The 21,351-nt window shown below is 47.3% G+C and overlaps 1 protein-coding gene across 2 annotated transcripts in view; it reads left to right on the top strand.

Annotated features, from left to right (window-relative positions):
* LOC147724987 (E3 ubiquitin-protein ligase TRIM39-like) overlaps nucleotides 1-21,351 on the top strand; it is a 147,833-nt gene that overhangs the window by 57,035 nt on the left and 69,447 nt on the right. For both annotated transcript variants that reach the window (XR_015309943.1, XM_086966466.1), the window contains exons 3-4: nucleotides 11,825-12,055; nucleotides 14,626-14,648. Coding sequence is in view for 1 of the 2 variants with exons in the window: in XM_086966466.1 (XP_086822592.1) it covers nucleotides 11,825-12,055; nucleotides 14,626-14,648 (254 nt within the window). In the remaining variant the exon portion in view is untranslated. The remainder of the gene's footprint in view (nucleotides 1-11,824; nucleotides 12,056-14,625; nucleotides 14,649-21,351) is intronic.

Below are 21,351 nucleotides of genomic sequence, written 5' to 3'. Positions count from 1 at the left end.
TCATAAAGAAAACCACTGGCTGGTACTTTAAGATTGATGTGTCTTTTTTTGGAGCGCTGAGCTCGAGAACCCCCACACTACCGCCCTGAGAGGCCTGTGACTGCTCACCCTCGCTACCCGGAGTGTCAAGTGTAAAGGGTTTGTACTTGACCCAGAGTCTTGCAGAGACCTATGGTTGAGGCCCTCTACCCTCTGTCTTCCCCATGGCTCCCCCAACAGGGTCTCTCAAGCCGTAAGTCACATTGACCCCTGGCTCTGCCATGGGGGTTCTCCTTGGTTCTATTGGGGCCATTCAACTAGTGGCACTCACTTTGAATATTCTGGTTCCGTCCCCCGCTAGTCATGCATCTTTCCTGTGCTGGAATGTTGCGGTGCATCTCTGTCCTTGGGGGGAAAAGTATGTGAAGTTCTTTCGTGCCGGCAGCGACGGCCGATGTCTCTATTCAGCGGGTTCCTTTTTATTCCGGATGCTGTATGCCATGCATAACTCACTGGGCAGTGATGATGCAATCTTTGCCACTGCTCAGTCGATGGGGAGGTTACAACTCATGACAAGAGTGGTGATTTTCACAACAAGAGGAGGTTGTGATGGATTGTGCGGCTCGTGGTCAAGGAAATCCTGACCACAAGCTTGCATTCTTCTTGGCTCTTTTCTCAAACCCCGCACCCAAGCAAGCAGCTACCCACCATCTGTGACCCAGGGGTGAGCACTCCATTTGCCTTCTGAGGGTGCCAAACGTCTTCCAACACATGTCACTTCTTCATTCCCTACTACCAATGGTATCCAAAACTTCTTTAGTTCCTCAGATGCTTCTTGGTGTTAGATGCACAGCAGTACTGGAAGCTTGTTGATTTCTAAGACACTCTGGGCCTCCGGTGTCAGCACAGCCGCATTCACAACAGTACAGCGGTAATGGCCTTGTCTTGTGTTACAGTGGGGGTTTAAAGTTGTCTGGCATCCTTTGCATCCCCTCTTCTTCTGGGCTCTCTCTTTCCAATGCAAGGATATCTCCAGTGTGTCCCCCAAGTAATCAGTCAGGTCACTCCTTCAATGCAGGGTCAATGTCACTCATCCTGGCAGACTGGTTGAATCTTCCCCTTGCAAGGGGATTCGGCAGTAGCTACTCCACCTATGGTGTTCTGGAGAATCTCCCAGTCATTACATGTGTGTTGCCCCTCGGCTTTTAGTCAGAAAAGCTTGGCACAGAGTCTGGAAGTTAGTTTTCCAAATTGCAGCGACATGTGTATTCCTGCAGCTTAGTTCTAAGGCTGGTTCTGAGCTGACCCCCAATTTTGCATTTTTCAGACAGATTTGTCAAGCCATGGTCTTTGTCCTTAAACCCATATAATCAATACATATTTGTTAGAACATGTTTGGCCGTGGTGGAAGTGTATAGTTTTAAGAGCAGAAAAACAAGCTATATTGGAATAGGACTCAACAATGACCATAATAAATAGATATCCTCCTGCAGGTGGTGATGTATGGATAAACACAGTTGACATCCTATGCTGTGGTCCAGGAGGGACAGGCTTAGACATAAATGGTTTGGACTGCATTAATTTTCCTTGAGTGCAAAATTCAGCAAGCCATAAAATACTGCTCGACATCCCTATTTATTGACGGCCACCAGGAGGATCTCAGTACTAAATGGAGAGTGGCTGTGGGTCCTCTGTGGCAGGCTGCAGCTGTGTCATTACACACTCACAAAACCTCTACCTGAAGTTCCTTTGTAGGAATGATTAAAGGCTGTTGTTGAAAATACATATCTCCTTGGATAGTCAATGACTCAGTTAAGTCTTTAAGAACCTTAGGATCTAAATAGGAATGAGCGAGACACACTTATACAAATGTTTGTACAACACCAGTTATTTGATTAGGTTGAATGATTGCTTGAGCAAAGGTGATTGGATATCTTAGTGACAGTGTAGGAAAGTGTGTTTCTGTTTCAGTAAGCCCCCACTTATTGCACTTTTTGCCAGACCACTGATGCACTTTTTCTTGGTGTGCCCTGGGTCCCTGCCAATCCAGTTCCCGGGGCCTGTGTTTTTCCCCCAAAACTAACCTAATTGGCATCTCTGGCCACAGGTCAGCCCCTGGTAAATGGTACCACAGGTACCCAGAGCACTGCGGCCAAGGAAGACCTCTAAGGGCTGCAGCACTTATTGTGCCACCCTTAGAGGCCCTGCACCTTTACACACACACACATGCCGGCTTTGCAGGCTGCGTGTTTTGGTGCAGAACAAAGGACAGAGTTGACATTGCACACATCCCTGTGTGCCATACCTACAAACCACTGCACTGACATACATCAGTTACCCCTCCAGCTGGGTGCCCTTTGCCAGTGGTGAGGGTACACGCCTGCAGCCTAAATCTAGAAGCCCCCCTGTTAGATTTGGGGGCCTCTAGTTGGCACAGGTAGGTCCTTTATACAAATAGGGACCCTTACCTCTAGTCAGGGTAAGGGACTATACTCCTAAATAACCCCTGCTCACCTCCTTGGTAGCTTGGCCCGAGCAGACAGGCTTATCTCAGAGGCAGTGTATGAAGCATTTGTGAACACATACAGTAACAAGTGACAACACTACAGATGGACACCACACACGTTTCAAAAATAAGTATTCTTTATATAGATTTACTACAAGTCCGCAAACTACAAAAATCCACAATACTGTACTTCAAATGGTAGAATTAGCTTAGTTCTTTTTGAATCTTAAAATGCGACAATTTGAATCAATGTACCTTAAGATGCGACACACAGGGCAACAAAAGTGTTGCAAGAAAGGTGATGCTGTAGTTCTGGCACGCAAGGATGGTGATGCATCAAAGATCTGGGCAAAGAAACAAAGATGGAGCTTTCTTCTTGATGGGACAGGCTTCCCTCTGATGCGGCGGCGTCTGCTGTGATGTCGATCCTCTTCTTCGGCGAGGCTGTTGTGAATGTATCTAGGACCCTAATTAAATATTCCTGATTCATGCCCTTATGTGGTTATGATAAATCATGTCCTTATGAAGGCATAAGAATCATACCCATATTTAGTCATAGCCCACACAGCCCAAATACGGCAAGGCTACTTCCTTAGATTCCTAGAGAGCACAACGAGTTCTTTCGACACACCAAACCTCCAGCAACCTGGGAATTCCCCATGTCTTTGTTTTGATTTGTCATAGAACTCCTGCGAGCACTAAAGGAACAGCCAGTTCTTAGTGACATCTTTTATTGACATCTTATGTCCAACCTTACATCAAACACGGCACCTTCCAGGTATAAATATACCAACACTTGCCTTAAGCAACACACGGTGGTGTGGAGCAGAGCTGCTATCTACTTATCCGAAGTGCAGCTGATGCGAGAGCCGAAGGAAGCCGTCCCTCCCCTTTGACACACCGGGAAAGAAGCTGCCTTTTCTCACGCCGAGAAATCCACCTCCGGTGTTTCCAGTCACCCTTACGGGTTACTGGGAGATCGAGTCCTGAGAAACGAGATACTTCATTCTATAACCAAGGTACGGAGCTGATTCAAACCTTAGTGAGAATTCTTGATTCAGATTCTTGGCAAAAACACAACTTAACTTATAACTGCAACTTACTTACTCCTTCCCACGTATTAGGCTTAGGTCAGGTACACTGGGGTAGGCGTATCTTAGAAGCACCAGTTGAGTTCGTTAGTCAATATTTTTATGTATGTAAATATTTTATCAGTTTTAAAGTATCATATGGCTAACACACCATATCTATGCTTTTACAGTATTATTTCATAATACTTCTTTTACTGTACGCACTTTACTTCATAATAAGTATTGCAATTGTGGCAATTCATTTCTCTTGCATGAGAAAGAAGACTGCTTAATAAAATAACACCTTTTAATGAAAATGCCCATCTCTCTATTTCTCTGCACCCTGGTGAATTTAAGCATGCACGATTGACTGAGTGAAATAGCTGTCTATTGTTTTTATACGACTCGGGAGAAATACTCCTTATTCTGGGAGAGCAAAGTTGTCATGTCATATGGTTGTCAGAAGCTAATCCCTTCTTATCTAAATCAGGGAAGTTAACCCCTCCCTATTCATTCGAGAAAGTTTCTAGTGACCTCTGAGCTAGCTGGCAAAACTAATTAAGTCTAACATAGTCAGTAGAGACCTAGATGACCTCAGTCCTACGTCTACACTGCTGTTTATGTTATTCCAATGCGCAGAGCCTATTGGGAATATAGGAACTACTCTACAAGGCGAGATGCTGAGATATGATGCGAGCCGCGACTGGCCCTGCGACACGCTTCCCAGTGATGCGGCATCGTCTGCTGCGATGTTAATCCTCTCCCCTGGCATTGCGAGTGGCTTCCACAACGATGTGAATGCAACAGGCCCTTGCAAAACTCTTCCCGGAGATGCAGCGGCGCCTGATGCGTTGTCGATCCTCTCCTCTGGCGATGCGAGGCGCTTCGTATTGTGAAGTGGCAGCAGCAGTTCGGCGTCACGCTTCTTGATCTTGAGTCACGCTTCCAGCTCCTTGCGACGCGCTAGTCCTCAAAAAGTCCAACACAACTGCAGGCACTTCAGGAGAACTCTTGGGGAGCTGGTGGGTGAAGTCTGTTGTCCCTGAGACTTCAGCAGGAGGCAAGCTCTGTTCCAAGCCCTTGGAGATCCTTACACAAGTTGATGAAAGTACACAAACAGTTCCTCTCTCTTTTCATTGGCAGTCAGGCAACTACTGCCGGCCAATCCCCCAAGCTGCACTTCAGTTTAGGGACAGTCTCTCCTCAGTCTCTCTGGTTCCGCTCCTCAACAAAGGTTTCTTCTTGTTGTCCCCAAAGTGATCTAAATTCTTGGGATCAGGGTCCCAATACTTATACCCAAAAATCCTTTGTCCTCTGAGGGCAGAGGGGCCTTTGCCATTTCTGGTCAGTCCTGGAGCACTTAGTTTACTTGGCTCCTTCTTTCCTTTCACAGTGCAGGGCAGATACATCAGACACACCACAGGAGGTGGAGCCAGCATTGTGGAGGGAAGGCACAGCCCTATTCAGGTCCCAGGTGCAACTCCTCCATCCCATCTAGATGCAGATCTCTCTATCCACCACTGGGCTGACTCACCCTGTCTCCTGGAATCCCCCAGCCCCTGTCACTCAAACTCCAGACAAGGAATACACAACCTAGCAGAGGCAGGCATGGATAGTTAGACAAGGAAATACCTACTTTCTAAAATTGGCATTTTTCAAACAGAGAATGTTAAAACAAACTTCACTAAAAGATGTATTTTATCATTCTAAATTCAGGCATACTGAACTTGTAATAATCTAACTGCCCATTCTGGCCTATGTAAAACAGGTTACCTTGCAAAAGTGGAAAACAAAAATGGCTGTAATTCACTATTAAGACATGCCACACATATCTGGGCTTGTCGTACCTTATACTTACAATACACCCTGCCCTTGGGCCTACCATAGGGGTGTCTGATATGAAGAAAAGGGAAGGTTTAGGGACTGGCAAGTGGGTGCACGTGCTCAGTCAACGTGGCAGTACCAGACTGCACACAGGCTCTGCAATGGCAGGCCTTAGATACATTTTACAAGGCTGCTTCTGTGGTTGGCACAACCAGTGCTGCAAGCCCACCAGCAGCATTTGGTTTACACACCCTGGGCACTTCTGGTGCACTGTACTAGGATCTGACAGGTAAACCAAACCAGCCAATCATGAAATAACCAATTCATACATCAATTTACAATAGGGAGCACTTGCACTGTGGCACTGGACAGCAGTGGCACAGTGTCTAAAGCATCTAACACCAGCAAAAACACATGAGGCAACAGCAAAAATCGAAGGGGACACCCACGTCAATGGTGCCAGGTCTAACACCCCTTAACCGCGACCAGGAGCTGGTAAGAAGATCCAACGCCAAAAGGCACCCCTGCACCCTACGCCCCAGGGCCTTGTGTGCCCAAACCAACAGGGCCTAACCAAGCCTTAGCTTCCCAACTTACCTCTCCAAGTGGTGGTCGCACCCAGAAGTTCTTCGTCTCCCTGCCTGCAGTGCTTTTGCAAACCGGAGGTTCTGCATAGAAAACCACCGGACGGCAGACGTTGAAATAGCACTCTGCACCCGGCCGCCCCAGTGCCGCTGAGGGTGCACCTTTTCTGCTACTTTGTTTCCCCATTTGCCCTGACCTTAAGACAAGGAGCTTTGCTCCCACAACCCAGTGGCCTGCTTGCCAGCATCCACTAACCGGAGGCCCCATTCCCCCATTGGATAACATTGGGCCTCAACACTCTGCACCTGGCCACCCTACTGCCGCTGAGGGTGAAACAAAAGTGCATCACTGACCCTGTGGACCCTTGAGTCTAACCCCAGAACCTTAACTCCCACAGACGTAAACTTACCTTAGAACCGATAACCTACTTTTTCTCCATAGGATAACATTGACTGTTTTTCCTGAAAACTTTTCTAAGTGTGGAATTTTGAAATCTAAAGATATTCTTAGAAAACTGTGCGAATAACAAAAACGTATTTACTTAACTGTTTGCAGGAAATGTCCCAGTGCTGAATCTAGGTATTCAGCACTGAGTTAGAAAAGTAACGTACAAAGTAACTTACCTGTAATTTACTGAAAAAGCCTATTAATTTCAATGTACTGTATTTGCTAAGTGTTGCAACCTAAAGCATCCCCTACAAATCAAACATGGTAAAATTTCTATTGCACTTTCAAACTGTTCTATATTCAGCAACTTATTACTGAAAAGTATTGTTGGACAGGCCACATGAAGGGCTCGCTCCCTCCCCGCATGACAGGGCCCGGACACCGGCTCTCCAGGTGCTACCCACAGAAGCAACCCGCAAACCGTCCCCTACGGGACTCCTGCTCCGGGACATCTCTGTATCACTGGCCCGGGCCACCGTCAGCACCATTGCCCGGCCCAGCCGCCATCTTAGACACTGCACCACGAGGCCGCATGGCCTCAGCTCGACCCCAACCCTGGGCCTGGCCAGGCCCCGACATCCCGGCACCACCATCCACCCAGGAGGTGAACGGACCACTTGGCAGGTCAATGGGAGGAAGAAGTGTCGATGGCTCTCCCCCGCCAGGTGCCGATCGCCCCCAGCCTCCCCGGGCGCTGGCTCCACCCCCCTGCTGGGTGTCTGGACTCCCTCATCCCGGACCTCTCAACCTCCAAGTGCGAGGGTCCGGACATCAAAGGGGGCCAGACCTATAACTGAGGCAGCTCCAGAGCAGGAAGGCAGTTGTATCTTGGAGTCGAGAGACACCGTGAAGAACTCATCCTTGACGGACTGCTGGCGCTGCCGCAGCCCTGCCTTGTGAACTATCGTCCTGCCTGCTGCCGCTGCCGCAGCCTTCTGCAACCTTCATCCTCGTTGGACCGGCTGGCGCTGCCGCGGCCTTCTTGCAACCTTCGTCCTCGCCGGGACCTGCTGGCGCTGCCGCGGCCCGTTCCTATCTACGACCACCTCGGGACCTGCTGGCGCTGCCGCGGCCCGTCGCTCTCGAACGCCGAGCTCGAGGATTGTGAGCTACCATCATCGCATCGCAGTACCAGATTGGTAACCAAGACTGTCCCGCTACCCCTTTCCCTGTCAAGAGACTAGAATTAAGAGGATCATCGTGTCCTGCTTCCATTGTATCGTATCACCGTACTTCAAGAATTGCTTATAAAGAACGTTAACCTTATCCTTGTGTGGTGTCCATCTGTGGGGGGGAAGTTACTTGTCTGTACGATCGCTGGAGACGGCCCTCACCGGAGGCCTCTCCCCTTGTCCTCGGCCGATCCTCCCGGTCCCCGTCTAACAAGTATATAGCCCCTTAAGTGCTGCTGACGGCAAACGGTCGTCAGCAGCGCTACCTCCCCAGTGCTGCGCACGACCATTGGACGTCCATTCAGCACTGGTTCCAATGGACAGCGCAGCACTGGGGAGGGATGTTTACACGCAGCTAAGGTGTTAATGCTTACCTGTGCCAGGCTTGCTTGGGTCTAAAAATAAAACAACAGTATATTCTTTATACAAAACAATTGGCCTAGAATTCAGTTCTTGAGTGTGTGAGTTCATTTGCTGAAAGAGTGTGTACATCAAATGCTTAACCTCTTCGAGGCTCATGACGAGCTGAGCTCGTCATGAGCCACGGCGCTCCGGTGCTCATGACGAGCTCAGCTCGTCATGAGCCGTGGAACGCTTTCATGCAGGGATAATTCCCCTGCTGTGCTGAGCGTTCCACGGGAACGGGTGGGGCCGTGACGAGCTGAGCTAGTCATGAGCACAGGAGCGCCGTGCCTCATGACAAACTTAGCTCGTCATGAGCATGGGGGCGCTGTGCGTGCCCCCCTCCCCACAGCACGGCGGGGGATTAACCCCCGCAGCGAAGGGGTTAACACTGTCCTCTGATACTGCCTTACTGCTCGACCACTCTACCACAAATAGAGACTAAGGTTCTATCTAACTGTAACCTCCGCTTACCTCTGGGGTCACCTGGAATCTATACACACTATACCTCATTTTGGTGTAGTATATATTGAGCCAGTTTCCTACAGACAACACATCAGTAAGTGTGTTCTTGGACCGAGGGACATAAGTAATGAAGAAGACGCACTGAGCAAAGCAGTGGAGTCCTATTCCAATATAGCTCGTTTTTCTCACACTGTAAATTACAGAGACTCTCTACATTTCTACTAGGGGTTTCAATCTCAAATGTTCTTGGATTCGGATTTAAGGATAAGTCCATCTTGTGTAGATGAGTTTAATTCCAAGACGTTTTGTAATCCTGTGCAGTTCCGCTCACAGTCTTTTAGTAAGATAGAAAGGTAAAGAATCGGGTGTTCTAGTCGAGCCTCATCCTGAAATTGCAAATCTGTTATCATTACTCTATTCACTTCTCTTATCTTCCTGAAACGGATCATTATCATCAGATTCCAGCGATCCATAATCATATTTCCTATTTGAATCATCTCCTTTCTTGAATATCTTGCTCGGAAGGAGGGCGTGGGTGAAACGGCTGATAAAAAATATGCAGAGTTTGTTAGGGATATAAAGTGGAAAAAGTCAAGGCCGTCCTCCTGCCTGTAGATAGTTGAGGCAGGAGGACCGCCAGAACTGTTTCCAATACCTTCCTCCCTCCCCAAAATATGCTCTTCAACCAGGACTAGATGCTCCATCCAGCAAAGGTAAAACTGTCATGAATTTTATGTAGGTCCTTTGCACTATCACAGACATGATCAATCAGTCCCAGTGTACTCGGTGAGAGGGAGGGTTGGGAGGGCAGTGTTGAGGACAGTGTGATGCTTTGTGGATGGACTGTACGCAGCTCAGACCTGGTCTGTGTGGGTGAGCAGTGCACACCTCAGTGGGGAAACTGACTGAGAAACTGAGGGCTTGAGCAGAGCACAGCTCAGTGGGGGCTGTATGGATAACCCGGGCTCAGCTCAGTGGGGGAGGTGTTGTGGGTGGAAAGTACAGAACTCAACAGGGAGCTGTATGGGCAATGAACAACTCAGTGCAGCAGATGATGTTCGGGGTCTGTGCGTGTGGGCAAAGCACAGCCTGGTATGGCTCTCTGTGGGTGGGCCATGCACTGCTCAATGGGAATGTAAGTGTTCAGTGCATACCTCAGTGTAAGGCTGTGTGGGTGGGCAGGACCCAGCTCCGTGGAGGGCTGAGTGGGTGGGCAGGGCCCAGCTCAGTGGAGGGCTGTGTGGGTGGGCAGGGCCCAGCTCAGTGGAGGGCTGTGTGGGTGGACAGGACCCAGCTCAGTGGAGGGCTGTGCGGGTGGGCAGGAACCCAGCTCAATGGAGGGCTGTGTGGGTGGGCAGGGCCCAGCTCAGTGGAGGGCTGTGTGGGTGGGCAGGGCCCAGCTCAGTGGAGGGCTGTGAGGGTGGACAGGACCCAGCTCAGTGGAGGGCTGTGTGGGTGGGCAGGGCCCAGCTCAGTGGAGAGCTGTGTGGGTGGACAGGACCCAGATCAGTGGAGGGCTGTGCGGGTGGGCAGGACCCAGCTCAGTGGAGGGCTGTGTGGGTGGACAGGACCCAGCTCAGTGGAGGGCTGTGAGGGTGGACAGGACCCAGCTCAGTGGAGGGCTGTGTGGGTGGGCAGGGCCCAGCTCAGTGGAGGGCTGTGTGGGTGGACAGGACCCAGATCAGTGGAGGGCTGTGCGGGTGAGCAGGAACCCAGCTCAATGGAGGGCCGTGTGGGTGGGCAGGGCCCAGCTCAGTGGAGGGCTGTGTGGGTGGGCAGGGCCAGGCTCAGTGGAGGGCTGTGTGGGTGGACAGGACCCAGCTCAGTGGAGGGCTGTGCGGGTGGGCAGGAACCCAGCTCAGTGGAGGGCTGTGTGGGTGGGCAGGGCCCAGCTCAGTGGAGGGCTGTGCGGGTGGGCAGGAACCCAGCTCAGTGGAGGGCTGTGTGGGTGAACAGGACCCAGCTCAGTGGAGGGCTGTGCGGGTGGGCAGGAACCCAGCTCAGTTGAGGGCTGTGTGGGTGAGCAGGGCCCAGCTCAGTGGAGGGCTGTGTGGGTGGGCAGGAACCCAGCTCAGTGGAGGGCTGTGTGGGTGGACAGGACCCAGCTCAGTGGAGGGCTGTGCGGGTGGGCAGGAACCCAGCTCAGTGGAGGGCTGTGCGGGTGGGCAGGAACCCAGCTCAGTGGAAGGCTGTGTGGGTGGACAGGACCCAGCTCAGTGGAGGGCTGTGTGGGTGGGCAGGGCCCAGCTCAGTGGAGGGCTGTGTGGGTGGGCAGGAACCCAGCTCAGTGGAGGGCTGTGTGGGTGGACAGGACCCAGCTCAGTGGAGGGATGTGCGGGTGGGCAGGAACTCAGCTCAGTGGAGGGCTGTGTGGGTGGACAGGACCCAGCTCAGTGGAGGGCTGTGTGGGTGGACAGGACCCAGCTCAGTGGAGGGCTGTGTGGGTGGGCAGTGCCCAGCTCAGTGGAGGGCTGTGTGGGTGGACAGGACCCAGCTCAGTGGAGGGCTGTGTGGGTGGGCAGTGCCCAGCTCAGTGGAGGGCTGTGTGGCGGCCAGTGTACAGCTCCTTAAAGCTCTACGCAAAAAGGTAGTGCACGGCTCCGCGGCAGGAGGTAGGTGGGTAGTGTACAGCTCAGTAAGGGGGCTGTTTGCAGCTCACCGCTCTAGGAGTCCATGTGATTGAGCAGTGCACAGCTAAGGTGAACAATGGGAGTAGAGCACAGATCAGTGGGGATCTGTGTAGGTGTGCAGTGCCGCGGAGGGGCTGTGTACAGCGGACAGCTCTTTTGAGGGCTCTGGGTATTTTATGGGTGGGGAGTGTACAGCTCAGTGGAGGGGTCTATGTGCTTGTGAATTATACACCTCAGTAGGGGGCTGTGTTGGTGGGCAATACACAGCTCAATAGGGGAGGTAAGTGGGCAGTGCACAGCTCAGTCGGAGGTCAACCTGCTTGGGCATTATACAGCTCATTTGGGCTCTTGGGACTGTGTGGGTGGGCAGTGTACAACTTAGTGGGGGATCTATGTGCTTGGGCATTATACAGCTGAGTAGGGGTCTGCTGGTAGGCAGTGCATTGTTCAGTGGGGGAAGTGGGTGGACAGTGCGCAGCCCAGTGAGGTGCTGTGTTGATGGGAGCGGAGAACTAAGACAGTAGAAGGGAATTTAGCAAGAGTGCGCAGCTGCAAAAACCACCCAGTTCTTGCTTAGCTTTAGCTGAGCACCGCCTGCACCCCTAAATATGGCACCAACCCTTGTTTTGTTGGTTTATGGTAAAACACCTTGTGCCCTCCCACCCCCTCAGCCCACACACTGCATATGACATTGGTCATTTAAATCTTCCCAGAATCTAACCATCATTTATTTGATTCTGACAGAACAAGGTGAGAGCTGAGAAGCAGAAAATTGAGTCTGAGATTGAAAAGCTGCACCAGCTCCTGAGAGATAAAGAGCAGACGCTGAACCAGAGACTGGAGGAGATGGAGAAGACAATTACCATGGTAGAAAATGCAAATATCTCCAAACTGTCCGATGAAATCACCTCTCTTAATGCCCTGATAACAGATCTGGAGAAGAAATGCAAGGAGCCAGCGTTGGACCTCCTGAAGGTGAGACAAGACAATACAGAAGAGCTACATTCATATGGTGTGTGAGGCGTTGAATGTAAGTGGAGAACATGCATGATCAACAGACAGGGCTAATTTACAGAGACCTCTTGTATTCTGACTTTCCAGCAAAATATTGCAACAAGTTAAACTAACGCAAATCCTTCTATTCTGAAACCCCATTACTTCCAATGTGTTGTCCTGTCTCAGGTCTTATTCACAAAATGCACATAAGATCTTTTTTCCCAGGTGCTTCACATTCTGTTCAATCTGGCCTATGTTCCACGTGTCAGGAGAGTCGAAGCAGGGGGCCGTTCTTTATGCGCTAAGGCCCCAGGGCTTTGGAAAGGGCTTCCTCTGTCCATTAGTGGTGCCCAGAACCACTGGAGTTTCAGAAAAATCTTGAAGACCTGGTTATTCTCTGCTTAGCTGCTCCCTGCGGCTCTTTGTGATAGGTCGCTTTTGGTATGGCGCTCTTTTAGGACTAGCACTGGGATGCCCTGTTACTGGGGCAGCTGTACAAATCTTTTAACATAACATAGCAATGTACAGACTGATTTAGTTCAGAGTTATGAGTGCTGAGTATACAGACAGCCCAACACGGTATAAAGAACACCTGTACTACGTCAAATGTTCCCATTCAGAAAATGCTGTGGCTCATGACCCTATTCCAAATATCACACTCTGCTGTGTCATGGGACCTCATTCAGATATAGTTAGATTTTGGTTATATATTATTTTTATATTTCTAAAAATCTCCAATGGAGGTCAACAATGAACATCCTTAAAGCAGCGTAAAATATAAATACATTTCAATTTCATTCCTATGCTGCAATATCATTATATGAACACATTTGATACATTTCTAATTAATGCTATTAGTGATGGGACTGAAATAAATAGAGTGAGCAGTGGTTACATTAACTAACTAGTTGAGACTCTGAATATAATTACTACAGTGTGTGCAGTTTTAGTCAATCCCACAACATCGGCTCACCCTCCCTTATTTACATTTAACGACAAACCATATGTGCGCAGATGAAGAATGACATTGCTCGTAGAAAAGTCACATTGTGAAATATGGTTGCATACTTTGGTACAGCTGTATTAACAATAGGTTTCATGCTTTTCAATTAGGTTTAGTGCTGTTTATCCAAACAGTAATTTAGCTCCGGTGCTCGAGGTCTTAAAGATTTCCAAACCTGAATTATGTCTGTCCCTTCATTTCATAATTTGTTCTTCAAACTGAAACAGTTCAGAGTGAAGTCCATTTTTATACATAGAACATAATGTAATATTTGAGGTTGTTCCAGTTCAAGTGTCACCAATTCTTAGAGAGTATTAAGAGCCTCCTGTTGTGAACAAAAACGCCCTGGAATAAGGAGACCGCTGTGCTTTTTCCTGAGTACTGGTTACACCCAGTTCAAGTGTTGCTGCTTGTATGGAGAGATGATTTCTAACATAAACAAGAGACTTAAGGGTCTATTGCCATGCTTTAGACAAAATCCGGGTTTATTTACAGGCGTATATTTAATTCCATATAAGAGCATTGAAGGAAGTGACCCAATTAGGGTCACCCGGGTCACTCGTGACCGCCTCCCAGCCTTCCATACAAATGAAGTCAGTCAGACAGTAGAGAATACAACCCAAAGTTCGAGTCCAGTCAGACCAGCCTCCTTAGAATTCTGTAGAGGGACTTCCCCTGTCAACATGGTAAAGCAAGATATACATTTCCAACACCTCTAAAGATCCTTCAAGTCTGGGAACTGATGAACAAAGGAGGTACAGATGGACGAGCTAACATCCTAGACCGGGTACATGCTATCTTGGTTTCAAGGTTACTCTACCCGTGCCCGTCTCTCTGAGAGTGGGAGCAGGGCTACCTACTGGGAAAGGCATACAAAGACATAACGATTTATCCATTAGTGCAGTGAAGCTCAACCTTGAATGATAAAGAGAAACAATTGAGTCGGCTTTCTACTGAGGCAGACAATATGGGACAGAAGCTTAATTTTCGTTCATAGTACAAGATGGCAGCTGGATACAAAATGGTGCAGCAAATGCTAACTTAACTTGCACAATGCTAGGAGGAGTCGGCTAGATGCATTCTCAGTCCAACAGCGTTAGAAGTATTTTGACGGGGTATACTTTGAGCAGGGATACTAATTGTTTCACTGGTATATCACCAAATATTTCTAGTGATGCAGGAGCTTTAGAAGCTTTAGAAGGATATGCTGCTTGATCTCAGGAATTGAAGACTATGATACATGACATATTCAGAATATATTAGACTGTGCTGTCATCTGCCGTCATTTAGAATATTTTTAAAGCTCTGCTGCCTTGTGGGCTCATTTGGGATTTCACAAACTGTGCTGTGTCATGTGACACTATTCAGAATATCACTGACTGTGTGTGCTGAGGTGTGAGATCGCCACCCCAGTGTCTCCTTGGATGAGATACTTGCATGTGTGGTTACATTAACCTGAATTGCACAACTAATACCTAAACGTCTGTGTGAGTTTAAAATCTGTTGTAGAAACTCATGTCCTTCTTTTTGTTCCTCTGTTTTTCAGGATGTCAGAAGCACCCTGGACAGGTAAGGTTGGTTTATTGTCCTCCTCTCAGTGTGTAAGGAGCAGGTCTGGCTGCAGTGTGGAAAAGTCAGTACTGAGCTCACACAAATCCACTCTGCTGCCAGAGTAAAACTACCTCCTACAATTATTATATGTAGATCACCTCATAACTACTCTCCCGTCTTTCAAACAGCGTTGAGCCCCCTTGCTTGTTCTCAAAACATCCAGTCTTTAAAAACTCTTTTTGCTTTAGACAAAATATTATGTGAGGTTTCAAAATTTGTCTTTGAGTCTCCTCAAACTTCTAGTCTTCTGAAAAGCACTTGTGTCCACAGAAACTACCTCAAGATTTCCGCAAACACAGAGTACTCAAACTCTCCTTCAAAACTTTCCAACGCCACTGCCAATCCTCAAATGTCCCTCCAGTGCTTTGAAACATCATTGGAAATGTCTAAACCCCACATCCTCTCCTAAACCTGTCTCATCCCTTTGTAAGGATCCTATCTAGGACCATAGAGGGCTACAACCCTAGTTGTATGCCTTATTTTAAGGAACATACATAAAGAATCGCTGGTGCCTGTCTGACTGCAAGTGGCCCCAGTACCTAGCGTTAAATTACTAATAAAAGTTAAGGTGTGCTAAATTTTCAAAGGTTCCCTGGCAATTAGCAGCTATATAAAAGCAAATAAATCTACGAGAATTATGGATATATTACAGAGACTTGTACTGCAGTTGTTCAAACTGATGCAAAGTTATGTGGTTGCTGAGTCACAATATTATCATACATTTGTTATTCAGGCGTTATATGTCACATTCAGAGGTTTATGCTTTTTGGTACATTCCACACGGATGCTTTGTTTTCAGAAGGCTGTGCCGAAACACCTTTTACTCACTTGTAATGAACACTAGGGCTTTTACAAGGGAAAAGCTTTACAACAGTGAAAGTAGAAATGAAAGCAAATCTCTTCTCTTATGGTGACATGTTCACCTAACACACGTGTAATGTCTTGCACCCCAAGCCATTAGGTTCAGCCCCTGTGAGGGCATCAAAAGAAAAAGGTTTATAAAAACGAGAAGTGTGTGCAGTACAACACTTGGTGAAAAAAGAGCCAACATAAAATGGACATGGATAATGTCCGTATCATTCAGTGTCGAAAAGCTGCACATGAAGTAATGCCACCTGGGGGTACTGCTCTGGGCTAGTGACTGTAGCATTCAGCACAGAAAAGGACTCATATCTGTCTCTGAGTCGCAATGTCATGTATTTGGCCAAATTACAAACCAAAATAAGTCCAATGACCATTTTAAAAACAAATACATTTGATAGTTTCTGCACTGTTCCACTGATTGTCTGATTTAGTTCCTTTAATGTGGACATTAATTCCTCTGAATACTTTTTTAATTTGTGCTTACTTTTATTTGGACTCATTCTCAACTAATATCGCTCCAGTCCTCAAAGGGCTCCCTCAGTCCTCATAAACCTCACTCTGTCCCTCAGATCTGCTCCTTGTCCTAAGAAACATTCCTTCAGCCCTCAATGACCCCTTCAGTCCACAGCATCAAATCAATCTTCAAACCTCTGAAAGTGTTCCAGAAGCCTCACTTAAGGCATAATAGAGAGGGAGAGATGGAGACTAAAGTATTCAGATAGAAAGTAGGGGAAAAGAGAAAGTGATGTAGACAAAGAGAAAAGGCAGTTGAACCAGAAGGGGACAAGAAGGCGGGAGAAATGCAGAGAGCAGTGGAGTAGAGGCAAGTGAAAGAGACACAGCCAGGAACAAATTCACTTTTGGAGATGCCCTAGAGTGAATATCCCGTGCATGTGGTTTACAGCAATCTGAAAGCAATTTGGGTCCTAACGGAGAGGCTAATCCTGTGATACTTCAGAGAATGCTAACGACATGGAAAGAGCTCAGCACACCAAACACTGCTGCCTGAATAAACCCCATCCACTCTGGAGCACCCTCTTTCCCATACCCCCATTGTCTCTTCAACCTCGGAAGCAGTGAAATTAACCACCAGCACTACTGCCTTAATGTAGTGAGCTGGTCCCACAAGTTGAGGTGACATAAGTAAACGCTGTAGACCAGACCAGGTACATGTAGATGATGTTTATTAGTTCTTCAGATGTAGATATCAATAGCCCCACTAGGAGCAGCCTCCTAGCTGCTCAGCCCATCCTCAACTGACAACGCTCATGCATCCAAACATTCCACTCACACTAAGATTTTAACCAGAACACTCACACTGGCTGAGCAGCTAGGTGAATAGAAGAACAGGAACATACATACAACCTGAGGATACTACACTTAACTCTGCTATTCCTGTTTCCTGGAGAAGTCCTTCCCGCTAATGCTGAGTGATTAATGCACGCAAAATAAAAAGGCCTCACAACGTGTACAGACACAACCAATCTCCATATGATCAACCCTTAAATGGAAACCAAGAAGCTATGGCAAGTCAATTGACTTCAACCGCTAAGGAAGAATACCCCTCTATTAAGATAAAACCAAAACATAACAACATAAGCAACAAGAGTAGTAAAAAAGCAATAACACCAAGCCAACTGTCTGATCCTCTAGTATATGATAAAGGGGAATGCAAAATGAATGCAAGACAAAGACACGCACAAAAACGAAAAGGTCAGAATCAAAAATTGAGTACTAATCAGGATGGATTCTTGCGCCTCTTTGGACATACGTCATTGCAAAAAGAAATAAATCAAAACAATTTACTCAAACTAGGAGGAATAAACAACAAGCATTGGCATAGCCAATAGGTCTCGCCTTTGGAACCTTGTAAGTATTTAATTATGCAGCACAATATGCTTGGTGCAACATCAACTGTTTCATGGCTAAACACTTATAATGTCCCAAAGGCGAGACCCATTGGCTATGCCAATACTTTTTTTGAATGTGGCAATCAGCCAGCACACAGAATGACAATGGACGGAGTGGGGCTGCTCTTGTGCTTGAGGATGAGTGCCAGGGTGCCCCATCAGGGAGCTGATGCCTTGGTCAGGGGAATAGCCCTGCTCCCTGCAAGGTCCCCAATTACGGACAAAAGGTGTACGTAAAAGGGATCCTCATGGACAACGGACGTGTGGTCCAAATTACAGACGGTCGGTGAAATTTACGGACGGTAGTTCACCCTAGCGATCAACGGCACATGCATTCATTGGGGGCTAGACAGAGACACCAAAGGATGTTAATTTGGATGAGGCCATAGGCGTGGCTACAAAACACAATATATACATGTAAGTAGCATTTGCATAGTGAAAACCAAGCTGACAGACAGTGGAGAGCTGTACATGGTCATAGGCAGGGATACAATCAGAGAGTGTTGACCTCTGAAAGGAAAGGGGGTCTATTTACTTTGTTGCAATGTAGTGCTCTGTGAAGGGGTCTTCAGGTCTTTCTTAAGCTGAAGAAGGCTTGGAAAGTGGGACCTTGTGGCCCTTCACTGGCTGTAAATGGCGTATAAAAATATAAGGTTAAACTACAAAGTAAACTGATGGGTACACATATTGATTTGATGTTTAATGCATGGATTATTGATGGATTGGTTTGGCACGCCTAGACACAGTTGCACCAGCAGAGTTATTTGTGACTCCCACCATGGAAATAGTCATGTGCTGCTGTCAGGATTGAAGTGTTTTGGTAGAAGGGTTTGTGGGTCCCAATGTTTCAGTGTCGGAGAAGGCATTGTCAATATATGATAGCAGAGGAGGTGAGGACTAAGTATGTTTGAAGAGTTGTATGTCAGAATATTGTCTACAGAAATACTGCCTGACAAGAACATTGTGTCTTAAATATTAGTTAAAGAAATGTCTTGCCAATGTTTTAAACGTTCGCAAATGTGAGACCTATTGCATTAAAAATGCTTGTTTACTAATTCTTACAGAGAGATGGCTGCTGTGACATCTCAGACTCTTCAAATACCAACAGAAGGGAATCACCTTATAACCATTCATGCAGGGAAACAGATGTTTGCACGCAGCTCCGGTGGAGAGCACCATGTTGATGCTGGCAGTAACCCAGATTACTTAATCATAAAGTTCATTAAAAATACAAAACAATTAATCCTTCCAATAAAAATGCGGAATTCTCCATGAGGCTATTCACACCTATGTAACCATCATCTTCACCCAAAAAACAAAAAACAAAAAATATATGAAATGCTAGACACCTTTTCTGATACTCTGATCAATTTCCCATAACAAAAGACCCCATACATATATATTTTTTTTAACAGATTTACTCCTGGTCTGCAAGTGCTTTTGGCTTGTAAAAGGCAGTTAGTATTTGATAAAATGCAGTCAATGAAAGCGGTGGCAGGCCTCATCTGTTGGCGAAAGACTAAGGGACAGATTTACTATTCTTTCACATAATGCACTGCAGTAAGGGAACTTGCTGAGCTGTGAGGCATGAACGGGAGAGAGCAGAAGTGCTATATATTCACAAAGATATGGAGCATTTCTGCTCTCTCCTTCCGTGCAGCCTGCGCCAATGCAAGCACTATATTGCAAGGGTGCCTGTGTTATGGGCAGGATTGTTTTTGTTCAGGAAGGTGTCCCTTCTTGCACAAAAGCAATCCGTAGAGATGTGTTCCTCTTTCTACGCGTGCTGCAGAATGCAGCATACGAAGAAAGAGGAATTAATAAGGAGAAAAAATATATTTTTCCTTGTTACGCCTGTCGGGTGAGCGCACCATTTTGGTGCAAACCCAGGTTTACAAAGTCTCTCTAAATCTGGGTTTGCGTCTAAATACATGGGCGGATGTCTAGGAACGCCCATGCTTCACCTACGCAACACCAACAAGATGCAAGGTGGCATTTTGCGCTACCTTGCATTGCTTTGTATTTACTAAACCACGCAACGGGACTTTTCCTGGCGTAGTAAATCCCAGTTATGGGCGTGTAAGGCCTTGGTATGACTTGTGTCACGCAAGGATAGGGCAAGTCCTTAGTAAATTTGCCCTATAGTCTGATTTTCATTAAACTGTTTCATCTTTGTGATGGCAACATTGACAACAAAAATGATTGACAGGAATGCGAACAAGTAACCACCAGTGGCTGAGATTAATTCCAGCATTCTAGCCATCACTTTATGTGTGTGCTTCTCAGACAAAACATCCTAGAGTGAAGATGCGTCATGATGTGGGGATACACAGGGGGAAGAGTTAGCACCTGGGTCCATCTCCTGAGGCTTATGAACATCTGTGTTGGCCAGCCTCAAGTGTGAGCTATTCAGGGGGTGTGATAGGGCTTAGCACGAGCGATAAGTATTTGCCGGGTGCGTGGAAGTGCTGGGGAGACTGGCAGGCATGCTGCTTCATAGTAGTAAATTGTTAGCACCAAGGGCAGTTCAGTTGTTTTTATCCACATGGCAGGAATACATGTAGCGCAGAGAGGTTGCTTTAGTGGAGGAGAGTAGCTGTAGACAGTATTATATGTGTCCGTTACTATGGCTCTGGAAGAAAATCTACATACTTCTCTAGTTGGGAAATAAATCGAAGATTGCATGCCCGTCTTAACGGCCTGGTATATCAACAAAAAGGAAGTCGGGAGTCTATGGGTCACAGATTCCCTTCATTAGGACAGGTTCAGGGACAGTTGTCTCTTATTCCTGCAATAGGGGTCCCATTTTGCATTCTTCTCGATTTGGCCGGGGTGCTCTCTATCCATTGGCACACCGGAGCATGTTTTACCCCTGCCCTTTATAGTAGTTTTACTCATGTTTTTGAGGTGGAGAGCGCCAGGCAAAACTTTGGTGGGTGTTTTATTAATGTTTAATTGCCACCTTCCTACCCGAAAACACACGCATGCGCTGACTTTCCATCTTACTCAGCTCAGAGCTTAAGAACGCTGCCCATTTTTGACTGTACGGAGTTGCAGCTGAGGGTGTAAGTCCCTGATGAGCCAGAGGCATACATTCAGGATTTTGGAATATATAAATACAGATGTCTTTTTAGCGCTCCCACATCCAAATCAGTGAGGAGATAAAGTCTGGGGTGGGGTGCCTAATAAATCAGTGTACTTCCTACAAGTGCCGATATGGATTCACAGTATGCTCAATGTTAGCAGAAATACGGCGTCACACCCCCTCAGCGTCGGCTCAGGAGCACCCCAGCAAGACCAGAGCTGGATCACTAGAGAACATTAGTAGCGCCCTAACAGCTCCAGAGTAACTCCTCATCGCCAACAGAGCACCCCACGTAGACCAGAAAACCAGAGCACCCACTCATCATTAAACAACTTCAAGTATACAAGAACACCCTATCGGCTTCAGAGCACCCCAGCAACACAACAACACCGGAGTACCCCTCTTGAAAACTACAGCATCTTAAGAGCACCAGAGCAGCACATCTAGAATAGAGCACCCCAACAACACTAAAGCACCTACAGAGCACCGGAGTACCGCTCCAGAAAACTAAAGCATCTTAAGAGCACCACAGCAGCACCATAGCATCCATTTGGAGCATATCCAGCACCAAGGAAGTATCACCAGCCCGCTTTACATCAGTACAGCACAACACCACACCGCTGAACTGTACTTACTATACAGCCACTGCCGTCTATACGCAGGAAAATAGTAAATAAGTTCGCCCTCTGAAGAAACGCCCCTCCAACAGGAGCAGACATATTTTCTCCTTAAAATACTAATAAATATGCAGGCTGAATTTCTTTGCCAGCCAGCTGCTTGGAAGATTTTGCTATGTCAGCAA

The sequence above is a fragment of the Lissotriton vulgaris genome, chromosome 4_1, assembly GCF_964263255.1.
Source record: "Lissotriton vulgaris chromosome 4_1, aLisVul1.2, whole genome shotgun sequence".
NCBI classification, from domain to species: domain Eukaryota; kingdom Metazoa; phylum Chordata; class Amphibia; order Caudata; family Salamandridae; genus Lissotriton; species Lissotriton vulgaris.
This window is presented reverse-complemented; position numbering and strand designations above follow the sequence as displayed.